Source organism: Micropterus dolomieu, linkage group LG11, assembly GCF_021292245.1.
Source record: "Micropterus dolomieu isolate WLL.071019.BEF.003 ecotype Adirondacks linkage group LG11, ASM2129224v1, whole genome shotgun sequence".
NCBI lineage: Eukaryota > Metazoa > Chordata > Actinopteri > Centrarchiformes > Centrarchidae > Micropterus > Micropterus dolomieu.
The window spans coordinates 14,668,090-14,681,168 of record NC_060160.1 but is presented as its reverse complement, the minus strand read 5'-3'; the positions used below and the strand labels follow the sequence as shown (position 1 = coordinate 14,681,168).

Sequence of the window (13,079 nt, the reverse complement as noted above, 5' to 3'; positions counted from 1 at the left end):
CTGATAACTGCACCGACAGTTGATCTTTTCTCTCCAAGTTGCTTTCCGATTCTCTTGTAGCCCATCCCAGCCTTGTGCAGATCAACAATCTTGTCCCTGATGTCCGTAGAAAGCTCTTTGGTCTTGCCCATGGTGGTGATGTTGGATGCTGGTTGTTTGGGTGTTGACAGGTGTCTTTTATACAGGTAACGAGGTGAGGCAGGTGTATTTGATGTAGATAATTGGTTGGGATTGGGGCTGTGTCTTAAAGAAAGACTAACTGGCTTGTAGGAGCCAGAATACTTGCTGTTTGGTAGGGGGTCAAATACTTGTTTTTCCTCATCAGATGGTTATCAATTTTTATAATTTCATATGATGTGATTTTCTGGAATTTTCTTTGGGATTCTGTCTTTCACTGTTAGAATGTACATATGATTAAAATTGTAGATTGTTGCATTCTTTGTAAGTGGGCAAACCTGCAAAATCAGCAAGGGGTCAAATACTTTTTTCCCCCACTGTAAAAGCAGCTGTAGACGTAAAGAGACTGAGCGATACAGCTTTAACATGCTGCGCGCGCTCTCGTGGACGGCAATCAGTTTTCGGCAGAGGATCACTTTTCTGCACGACACCTGTCGTGTATGCTCTGCTGTCCGGTCTCTCTGGCCACGTAAAATCTGATTTCAGGTCTGTTAACACCTTATACAGTCTACAATTAACAAACAGTTAAAAACTGGGACTTTTCTGGAGACAGCTCCAGTCGGGGACAGGCAACCAAATCCAGGGACTGTCCCCCGAAAACAGGGACGTCTGGTTACCCTGTCCTATTTGAAGACTCCGAGTCGGATTTTCCGGCATGTGCGCTCCCAAGCCTCTTGCCTTCTGATTCTGAGCTATGAATACAGCAACAACACTGCAGCTAATGACCTGGAGTCCTCTAACGTCAATGTAACGTCATGCAACGATCATGGATTAGTTCAACATCAAGCTGATAAAAATACCACTATAACATTGCAGTAAGAGTTTACCTGAGTTTCCAGCATGTTGTGTAAGACTGTCTCGGTCGGTGTTTCGGTCTCTGTGTATCGAAACCTGCTCGCTCATGAGTTTGGGCAAGCATACGAGCACACGTACGAGCACCTGTTTGGAAATATTAGCAACCTAATGTTAGTTTATTCCATTACTTCAGTTTGCTACCTCACATATGACAGTTACTGAGTGTAAATATTAAGTCACAACAAATCTATCATAAGAAGGAGTTTGTGTGGTGCAACTGGTTGTAATTTAGTGATTACATAAATCACATTAAAGGCAAGTTTATTTCTTAAGTTTATAAATGACTATAGGCTAGGTTTGAACTTATAAAGAGCTGGGGCAACTGGGTCCCGGTGAGGTTGCAGTACAGATGCTTTGATCACTTTTGTCCAAGAGTATAATGATAAACTGTAAAATAATTTGACCATTTTGCACATGTTATCAAAGGGACATGCTCAGGTAAAAAGTAATGACTGGAAGCATCAAAGATTTGAGTCTATATTAGAATTATTCAGATTCATTCCTATATAAAACTCCCTCATAAAGTGCTCCTTTTTATTGTGGTGCACCTTTAGTCTTAAAAGTATCCATATCATAGTAGATTACTTCATAATGCATAAATGGAAACTGCCATTAGGGTTTCTTTTCATGCTCTTAACATATTAATTGGCATCGCAGCGAATGTCAGATCATACAGTAAATTGTATCCGGCGAAGTCAGTGACACCTGACCTATTGAAAATTTTACAGTGTGCTTATACCTTCATTTATCTACTCAATGTGCCCATGAATATTTAAGGTTAACAATTAAACCTCAGCTGACCTGCAGGATGGAGCTGGACCCGTGCTGTCAAAGTGAGGCAGCATTAATGCGCCCATGCAATCCCACTCATCAAAAACCCGAAAATGCGAATCCTCCCACACACCCGTCCTCATACGGAATTGCACATAGGCACACAAACTCTATCACAATGTCACACGGTCACAGTAACACAGCCCGTGTATGACAGGCACGTCACGTATGTGTCATGTTTATGGGGGCATCAACAGACGTGGTTTGTGTTTTGTGTATGTAAATGTTTGGGCAGGGTCACAGTTAATGCGTGTCAGTATCCTGCTTCACCTTGGTTTGGTGATGCAGAGCATAATTTGTATGGGGGGTAGCACCACTAAAACTGCATACTGAACACTTAGAAACAATTGGTTTTCAGTAACAACTGACACATTTGAAAAAAATAAATAAATATATATATATATATATATATATATGTAAGTTAAATAAGAATGTTTGAATAAAAGCCTTCAGCTTCAGCTATTATCAATATTTTCATATCAACAATGGATCATAGGCATACTCAAGAGAATTATCTCCAGATTTAAAAGGACCGTTTCCAAACTTTTGCAAAACCCAAAAATCAATAACATTAAAGCTTATCGATACTGCTATCGAGAGTGGCGGGTCCTATAATGTGACAATATGTCTCAAGCATCAAATCTGATTTAACTTGAAACGTGATGAATAAGCAAACAGCCCAGGATTGTTTATCATCAGACTGCAGCCTCAGCTGCTCTCTGTCGGCTCCTACATACACACACACAGTGGCCACCAGAGAGAGATGGCACTTCGTCGCGATGGAGAGGGTGAAGTTAAGTTACCTCCTAACGAGTTGCCAACAGCTACGCTCGTTACTGTAAGTACGTGCAATAAAACTTTCATGAGTAAAAAGACAATACTTTATCAAGACAGGTAAACATGTAGAAAGGGTGTCATCCTGTATGTTTTATACAGCTAACGTTAGCTTGGCGATAGCCAAATGTTACAAACAAGCTAAATAGAAAGCTGATTATCTGTAGCATAGACTGGTCTGTAGTCTTAAAACTTGGTGTATTGTTGCAAACTCAGATGCTGGCTGAGACAAACCAGCTGCTCCTCCAGGTAACATTACTTGCAGGCAGTGAGAAGATGCTGACTGATGTCGGAGTTTTTCATTCTTTCTCACATATTGACTTTAGTGACGTTGCTGTTGTAAACATTAATGTTGCTTCTCTAGAAACAACATTTAGTTGTATTTAAAATATTCAATTCTAATCTTATAATTAATTTAAAAACAACCAGGCAGCTAATATGCACACTTCAATATTTGTTAATTTATCGCTAGTGATATGTCATCTCAATATTTTCCTCATACAGTGGAGGCCTATCTCAGGCCTGTTGGGTCTCGTCTTACCAAATTACCGTCACCAAATAATAGTAAAGTATCGATAGTGGTATCGATAAAGACTTGGATTGTTAAGCAGTCTCAATAATGGTATCAGTATCAGTAAGTCCGATTTTAAAATTAAAATTTAAACTGCGTATTCTTTAATGACATGACAATTGTTGGGTGAAGATATTTATTTGTTATTATTGACTTAATCTTTTCCCCACAAAACATTACTAATTTTTAACTGCAATGTAGTGAAAATTGAAAGTGACACATACCCACACAAATAATGTATAGAGTCAAACTCTCAAGCTATATCTGATGTGATCTCACTCTCAAAAGCATGCCATATTCCCTGACCAATATCCATATATACAGCTTTAATGTAATGACCATCACATTATGCTAGACTGATCAGGCTGATTTAAGATATCTCTTTGCAAAGTGCCCATGCTGTCACCTTATTTTCATCTCCAACCTTGTATTAGTGCATTTGTCCTCTGAATATGGGTTATACAGCAGTCTTGGTTTTTAATAATGTAAATAATGCAGTAATTCCATTGAAATTAAGCAGCCTTACACAGATGTTGGCTTCCTTACTTCCATATCCAGTATAAGCCCCGGTGTCTATAGGTCAGATTACATTTTCAAATGGTATGAAATATAAATGAACCAAAGATTTCTCTACACCGCTAATCACTTTCTTATATTTTTATCACAGTGGCCATGAGGATGGAGGGCGAATGAGTTCTCATTCTAATCATATTGTCATACCCTTAGGTTAGACCTTCCATTTTGCATACTCGAAGAAAATGGCATTGAAAGAGAGCCTTGATATACCGTAAGTGTTAAATGTATGCAAAAATTATTCCATTTATTCATGCTTTAGCAATGCATTATGTCAAATGTAAACCCATCAATCAAAAAAATTCTTATTTAAGACAAACCAGATGAAAAACTTCTTCTGTCAACAACAGTCTTTCCAAACTTTCATGGACTGACTGATTCTACCCAGACGTGAACTCTATTACTTGCAAGCATCCATGATGCAGCAATGTAGCACAGAAACATTTTCTCTAAATTGTCTCACACTTTGACATACCCATTCATGATTCTTTTCAGGCCCAAACCCAGGTTTCCATTTATGAAAAATGTCTGGTTAGGGATCTATCATTACGGCAATCACTCGCTCACTGTTGTATCATTTCCTCTCAAACACACATCTCATCTGAAGGCTTGTAGACTGTCTCACAGCCAGTATTTCTGGATACACTATTATTTTGCACAAACGGTGATCTCCACAGGCAATCTGCATCTTGCTGTGGCATGGGTTTGCCGTGGGAATAGAAATCAGACACTTTTTTCTTCTCTACATCAGCTACCAAGCAGCCAGGCATGTCAAAGAAGCAGAGTGAAAATGTCTCCTTGTGGAGTAAGAGAAAGTTACGTTGTAAAATAGGAAAGGTATTATGGTTGTCAGGCACTGGGGACTAATATAACACTCCTCCTTGTTGCCTCCATCATCCCTGACATATGGGACAGTAATCATACCTTAAATGGAATCACTACGATGATGACAGCTTTGTGGATTTATCATTTTACCTCTAAAGTATATTACTCAGTTTTTCTATCAGGTACAGATCACATCTGTAGAATAGTGATGAAGGAATATGCATATCTCAAAAATAATAAAAACAGAACTTTCTGGTGACCCTAAGGGATTGGACATTATTGTAGTTTGTTTAAATTCTATTGTTTTTCACCTATTCAGTTTTGTGCAAAAAAAAGCCCAATCAAATCACAGATTGTGGCAATTGGTAGGTTCTATACATCTGTCTACCTTTTCTGTCACTTGATTGTTCTCTTTTCCTTCCTTTTCCTTTTTAAAGTCTATTAAAAGCAGCGGTGAGACAGCGAGGTTTGACTTACCAGCAGTTTGATTGGTCTAAATATCCCCTGGAGGATTGTTTCAAATGTGTGATTCCAAGTCCCGGGGGAAATAACAGCAGGTGTGAATGCCATGTTGACGATGTTCTTGCCCCAGTGTTTTCACTGTTAGATCGGGATCTGCTGTAAAGCATGCGGAAAAAAATGATAGGGTCACACAATTGAATCCATGGAAACTGAAAACACAGATCATGTGAAGAAAAACAGCTTTATCGCTTAACCAACTGGCTTAAAGACACATTGAAATGAAAAATAGATTTTCCAAGTTCTAATCCTGTGTGAACTGTTTTAGTTATTCATTTATCTCTTGTTACATGCAAAATATGTGTCAAAAAATATTTGTTCAAAATCACTCCACTTTCTCCTCCTGTGAAAGGCAAAACTATTTTTGATCACTCATCTTGAAGTTGGGGGGTGGTTAGGTGATCCGGGGAAATGACACTAGACACAGAACACTAATCTTTATTTCTCAACTACTCTCAAAATGGAAGAGTAGAATTAAATGTATGTGTTCATAGTACTATGTAGTAAAATGTAATAGTAATAGCATAGTAAAATGTTATTTTAATATTATTACCAATTATTATATGTTGGTTACATTTCAAAAAATGTGGTTGATGTCTGATTTGTTTATCTGATTTGTTTGACAAAATAATCTAATTTCAAGGATTTGATTTAAATCTCTCTCCTAACTAAACCCTACACACACATCCGCTTTTGCACTATGAAACACGTCACATGAAGATAAGATACTCTAACTGTGACTTTAAGGTGACAACCAGTTAAAAACAAGTGCACAGTGCATTTTTTGTTTATTTAGTGTATCCTGTTACAATTGAGGGTTGCAGGGGTGCACCTCCTTGTATGGTCCACATGTAAGACCTCTATTTATTCTGCAGCATTTAACACTGCCTAAAATATATAATACTCTTCATTCTTGTTGCTCGTCTAATGCAAATTAAATCCACTCTTATCTCCGCAACTTCATTAATCTGCAGTTGCATACATCCTGGCCTACTTCTTGATCAGGCTCTTCATTAGCTGAACCTTTTTCCAGGAAATATTCAATCATAACGTGAGCCAGGTCAAGCAGGACCACCCAGCTGGGGATTGTGATTCTAATCATGTAAAGGAGGACAACATACACCCATACTTTAATTGGCTCATATACCCATGTTGAGCAGGTGCTGATATCATCCCACACGCACTGTTTTTCATAAGTGCGTGGCTCCCTCCACCATCGTCCCTCCCCACACTCAAGAGAAGTGAAGAGGGCAAGTAAATGGATAGTCTGCTTGAGATATCCTTTGAGTAATTTCACCTTGTACGTTTGAGGCTTTTTAGGGGGAGAGGGTTGCCATATCCAGATGGATGCCCCTTAAATCTGTCTTCAATTAGTCTCCACTAACTTACATCTTCCAGTTGAATTCTGATTAGCTTATCTGGCAATTTACTAAGCCTGGATGGAGAGCACTTGGTTCCCCTCCTGTGTGCAACCTAGCTGCTTTTGAGTATTGTGAACCTTTGATCATTGCCCCCTTATTACCTATAAAAGCCAACACCATTAAGTTTTGCATTGCCTCGTCTCCTTGTCCATAGTACATTCCCCCTCTTCCATATCAAAGATCACAGGCTCATGTAATGACAAAAAAATGATGATGATAATACCTTATAGTTAACATATTTCACATCTCTCCAGTGCGATTATGAACCCGTGGCCTGTCTTCTGTCTCAGTAGCTAGCTACTTCCCTCTTGTGGCCAACCAGGACACAGAGATGCCTGAGAAACTTACTGAGGTCAACATGTTCACTTTCCTCCTTCTTGCATTTTTAAAGCAAGAAGAAGCAGATTGGAAATGTGTATAACACAACAACACTCCACTGACATTCATCTTCAGTGCTGGCTCCATGCTCCTTTCCTCCCTCCCCCACCTCTTCTCCCCCGTCTCTTGTAGAAAGTGGATCACCAGGGGAGCTAAACCCTTCCATTAACATATAGAGGCTTTATTTAAATCCCATTCACTTTTCCATCCATTTAGAAGAGTGATGCCAGCAGGTTACAGCGATGGCATTGTTTGAGGCCCTGATTGAGCTCCAATTTGATCATTTTATCTGATTGTGAGGTAAACAGTATCATGATGGATAAGATCTCATTACAACAGGGAAGTGAGAGTTTAATTTCCTGTACATTTTCCATCTTTATTAATACCAGAAGCAGCAGGTCATCAATTGCATTACAGGCCATGGTACTCTGGCTAGGTATCCTGCATGACACAAACAAGGCCAGAGAGCTAGCTTAAAAGGGATCACATTTGGCACAATGCTCCAGCCAATTGTCCATTTGATCTTGGCATTAATGCTGCATCTCACAGTTTAAAATTCTTTACAATGTTGAGAATAAAAATAGACTGCAAAACACAACGTGTTATGCCTTTTAATTAATCTACATTACTGTTGTTTCAATGAGTCTCCTCCTGGTGTCTTGAAATGGCTGCCAGGGTGGCAAGAGACCAGCTGGTGTACTGTAGAACAGAAGACTTGTTGTCTGTCAAGAAGGAAACTAAAGAAGAAGACAGTGACTATCACACCCTGACACTACCCGTCCAGTGAAAGCAAGAATGGGGAGGAAAAAAACAAACTTGAATAATAAACCTGTCAACAGTCCGATCTGAATACCCAGGAGCCACAACTGTCTCAACTCTCCTCCCCTGGCGATAGTCATCATCACAGACACTCTCCTGTGCAGCAGCATCATCTATCAGTCAGTCTCTTTCTCTCTCTCTCTCACACACACACACACACACACACACACACAAACAGCCCCCTCATCACATCATCTCTATTTGTGCCATTATATCCTTAACACGGTCTAAAATACCTCTGCTGCTCCAGGAAGGGAACTATTGAGGGTTGAGGGCTATTCAGGTGTATGTGTGTATGAGCACAAGTGTGTGCCATCAGTGGCTTCATTAGCGCCACACTATTGCCATGCCTGTCGCTAAGACTCTGAAACAGCCTTGTTTGTTTCCCCGCTGTAATCCTCAGTTGAGGGTTGACGTGCAGCGCGGAGCCTTAGCTGTGTTACCCACAGGCCTCTGGGATCTGGAGCGCCGCAGCATGTACCAGGAAAAGAGTGAGAGAGAAGCACGAGAGACTTAAACACCCTGCACCTGATCATTACCATGCTAAATTTATATTGATTGCTGTAGCTTAAGAGCTAAATGAGAGTTATTCCCCCGACGCGATCCCTGTGCAGGATCTGTGGTGGTGGGCTGCCTTTAATCCAGAGAAACCACAACATGTGCACTGGGTTTTGCCATAGATATGACAATATATATTTATGTAAACCTGACCACCCCTTCCAGCAGTGATTTTTAATGATGAGATGCACAGCTCTTGGATTTCACATTATATTCCACCTCTACGTGCAGAGACTTCCATTGGAAAGGGACAGACCTGAAGATGTGGGCAGTGGGTAGTTTTTCAAGACGTTCCCAGCTTTTTCTGCCCTTGCTCTGCTGGATAAAGTTGTGTGTTTGCAGTGTCTCTCCTCTGCAGGCAGTTTTCATCACACATATGCATATGTGCCTGCCCTTGACATTATCATCAGCAGATTTGTGCTAGGGGCCCCGAGGTAAGGTTGAAATACTGCTGAGGCTTCTGAGAGAGTGGCCTGCTTTAGAGAGAGTGTCCAAGGGCTAAATACACACCCAAAGACGGAGGCAGAGGAAGGGAAAAAGCTCAGTAACTGAACCTAACAGAGCACCCCTCAGGGGACAGCAGTAATTAAACAGTGATTAAATTAAGGGGCAATGCGGGCAAAACGCAGACTGATTGACACTCTGCCTGCTCCTCTTTCTCTCTCTCCTCCTCCTAGCTCTTCCTCTCTATCTCCCCAATTCTCTCTCTCTCTCTCTATGGGTTCAGCTCTTTCGTGGAGCACTGCCTTCCATTGACCTCCAATTACTCACCCACTCTGAATTCTTCAAGGCCCAATTTTCGAAAACTATTTTCTTAACTGTGTTAAGAACATGGATCGCTGCACATTTGTTTCAAAGAGGAGTGAAATGCAGGACTGGGACATAGAAGTTGAGTAAAGGAAAGGAAAAAAAAAACACTTAAATGCATAGTCTTTGTGCTTCCAATACTATCAGTGTTTACTTCAGTCTTTACTACAGATAGACTCACAAAAGTACAATCACAAGAACCTGCCAGTGATTTAGAAACCGTACTCATGCGGAATCCAAAGTGAGTCTCCCCTTTTTCAAGCCTGTAGCCGGGCAGCTTTAGAAGTGCCTTATCAAATACTCTCCTGGGGGGGGAAATACTATAAATTACCTTTGGCGACTCCTTAAACCCAAAGCAAATAGGCCGACAGAAGAGCTGCAACAGCAATAAAACCAGCTTTGACAAAACAATCAGAAAAACCAAGACAGTGAAATTGCCTTCCTCCGGATCTAAAATTCTCCACACGTTCCTGGCTTACCCTGCTTGCCACAGTGCACCAGGTCCTCAGGCCCTTGTATAGATTTTTATAAACCAGTTCTTGTGCTTATGAAAATACGTACTGAGGGTCCTTTAACAATCTGTTAAGTCTTCTGATAGTGAAGACGGTCCTAGTGTGTAATACAAATTCAAATAGCTGTATGGAGATGGATTAGGGGGCAGACAAAGAACAGGGGCCCACTTTAGAGGATGAGTTCAAGATGACAGGTATTGATTAAGCGCTCAATGAGAACACATCTATGAAAAGCCAGCCACCACACAGCTCATGAAAGAATCATATATATATATATATATATATATATATATATATATATATATATATATATATATATCATACACATACACAAGGCGCTCAGCAAACATACAGGCGTGGTGGAGTGTGGGTGTGAGCACATTCAAGCTTGTCATATCGCAGGCCGAACAGCTGACAACCTGCTTGGCTTTCTGGTGTTGGAAGTCATAAAACAATGATATGAAACTTTTCTTATCTATTATGAATGCCTATTAGTACCTACATTTCTGATGGTCTGGTTAACTATTGAAGGAAGGAGACATCAACAGCAGGCAAATAAATGTGCTTTTGTGGATGTGGCTTTGCCCAGAAATACAGAAATTATTTTGTACGCCAGAATCCATTACTCTTTGGTTTGAACAGTGCAGTTTGACACCAGACATTCCTTTACTCTTGACACCGGTGTTGGAGGGAAAAGAGGAAGGATGTTCTCAAAGATAACATGTGAATTTAATTTCTTGGTGAAACAGCGGGACAGGAAGACTTAGCCTTCCCGAGCATAAATTGCGCAGTCAATGCGTTGTTGTCAGAGTTTGTGATGATGCCGTGCGAAGACAGCCGTAATCGCAACAGCACTTCCAGCCTGACCCACCTCATCATCCTTGACATTTAGCATGGCGGTGTTTCTCCCTCTCTCTCTTCACAGTAAACAAATGTTTTAACCCTCAGTGGAACCCGAGGACATGTAGCGCTGCAAAGTGAGGAAAACTTCTAAGAGGGTGGAAGAAAGAGACAGAGAAAGGGATAAGATATACAACGAAGGAGGGGGAAAAAGTGAATGAGAGAAGAAAAAATAGATAAAGGTGGGGGAAAGAAAACCAGGGAAAGAGAGGGAGAGAGCAGAGCAGCAGGGAGAGCGATCTGGCCAGACCGCCACCTAACAGGGGGTATCTGAGACTAATCTCTAAGGAAAGCTGTCAGGTCTCTGCAGACAGTGTTTTGATGGAAACTAGGCAATAAATGCTTCTTTAGGCCATCATAAATATGCAGCTTCCTGCTTCACACAGTCACTGCTCACTCAGACATGGGTCCGAGCTCATTATCTTTCGTCTGTACTGGCAGGTTTGCATGCCAAGTTACAGGCAGGAGCACTGAAAGCCCCTTAACGCTAGCCTCAGTGGGTTATGTGGCTCGCTTCTGGGACAAGAAAGATGGCTTATCAACTCTAGAGGGTTTGGTTTTTTTATATATATATATATATATATTTTTTTTTTTTTTTCAAAAACACAAGTTGTGTTGTAAAAATTCTATACATGACTTCTGCAAGCTCTGTGAGGTTTGGTTAAACTTCGAATGTACTCAAACAGACCATAATTGTTCAGTGAGCAGTAAGACTTTCAGAGAAAACCCAAACATTAAGTATGTATGGTTTCTATTTTTTCCATTATGTGTGGAACTATATGTGGTTTAAAGGTGGATCAAATGAATAATCAAACAGTATGGAAACATCTCCAGCTAAATCAAATATGTCAGAAAGGAACACTTTATAGGCCCATCACCCAAATATTTTCAATATACAATTTGAGATCCATGAATAGCATTGACAAAAAGCACATTTGACTTGATTACCTCTTGACATTTCCCTCCATGAATGAAGGCAGCAGTAGATAAGGCAATCACTGCGCTGACATAGTGTAAATATATAAATATGCTCATTTATCCTGGTCTCCAGATAAAGACATAAGGGCACATAAACGCATGAATGGACGTCTCTCAGCAGCCAGCCAGATCTCTGCCTGCCTGGTTCCCCTGCCTGTCTGTCTGTAGAGGCTGACAGTACAGCAGCGTGCCCTTCATTATCACCGGGTAATGCTCATCACAACGGCCATGGCTTTTCTCCATAAAAACCCCAAGTCTCACTCACAATGAGAAATAGGGGAGATAAGGTGCAGGAGACCATTTCTCTTGACATTCACAACGGCAAACTCATCAGTCATGCTGTCAAAGGCACTGGTCTTGGCTAGTTTGGGATTTATGAGAAATAATGATGGGTTGAAAATAGCCGTTGAGGGCTTTGCTTTTACCTTTGGTTTGGGAGTGTTGTGTATTGAGGCCCGCTCTGCATAAAACCCTATTTCTTTTGTCAGTGACCCTTGCACTGATTTCACATCCAATCTCACCATGTTTGGTAGGTTTGGCTGAGCCTGTTTGAGTCGGCGCTGACATTTCCGCCCCACATGATAAAAGTGTGCCAGCACTACGTGTTTTTTAAAAATTTTTTAAAGAGAGTGCATCACCATGAGCATTAACAATTGGTAGTGCTCCCTTTGATTCACATTCAAGTAAATCGCACTTGAATTCATCGCAAGAAAAACTAAACAGCTCTGACTAAAGAATATTAACATGGCCCTGTCCTCTCCTGGACCATATCTGAAAATGGGACAACAACAAAACAGTAATAGCATGTGTCAAACACTCATATTTTCTCTTCAAACTAGTGACAGGCAGTGACAGATGGTCCCAGTGCAATTCTCTTTGTAAACATTCTGGGACACACTACCATTCTGTTATTGTGATGTACCACAAGGTCTATAAACTTAACATAAATTATTCATTTCAAAGTCATTTGAAAGTGAATTGGCAACATGGTCAAAAGATATAGCACAACTATAGATTCTAGTCTGTAGGACTTGATCCCTATGGGACCATAGTGCGGAGATATCCTCAAGCACCAAATTATTAGTCAATTTCAGATTATCAAGTTTATTAATTACTATTCTTAATATATCTTTTGAGAGTGCCAGGAGGTATCGCCTAAATACCTAAAAGCTGCAAATGAAATACTCGACATACATATATATTAACTATATTAATGAAATACTAGATTGTGTGTGTAGCTCGCCCTTTACTGGAAAGTTCAAAATGAAAGCGCACCTGCTAAAATTGAGCAACATTGCTTATAACCAAAGTGTTGTGAAATTACTGGACACGAGAGTTTGGGGCAATTTTGATTCAAGTGTGTGAATGAGACCTCTCGAGGCTCAAGGGTACTCGGATCTGTGTGGAAATTAAGCCCTGAGATTGGAGCTGAGGGGAATGGTGGATTGACAGGGACATTAGCCCCTCAGCACCTCTGCTGTTTCACACTATGGCTCTGTAAAATAGATGGACAGGAATAGC

At 40.5% G+C, this 13,079-nt stretch overlaps 1 protein-coding gene across 2 annotated transcripts in view; it reads right to left on the bottom strand.

Moving 5' to 3' along the window:
• LOC123979049 (doublecortin domain-containing protein 2) overlaps positions 1-13,079 on the bottom strand; it is a 131,248-nt gene that overhangs the window by 53,534 nt on the left and 64,635 nt on the right. The window contains exon 11 of one of the 2 annotated variants that reach the window (XM_046062768.1): positions 5,144-5,284. In XM_046062768.1, the coding sequence (XP_045918724.1) occupies positions 5,184-5,284 (101 nt within the window). In that variant the 3' untranslated portion in view covers positions 5,144-5,183. Of the gene's footprint in view, positions 1-5,143; positions 5,285-13,079 lie in introns of those variants that run through there. The other variant, XM_046062769.1, reaches the window with a different exon arrangement.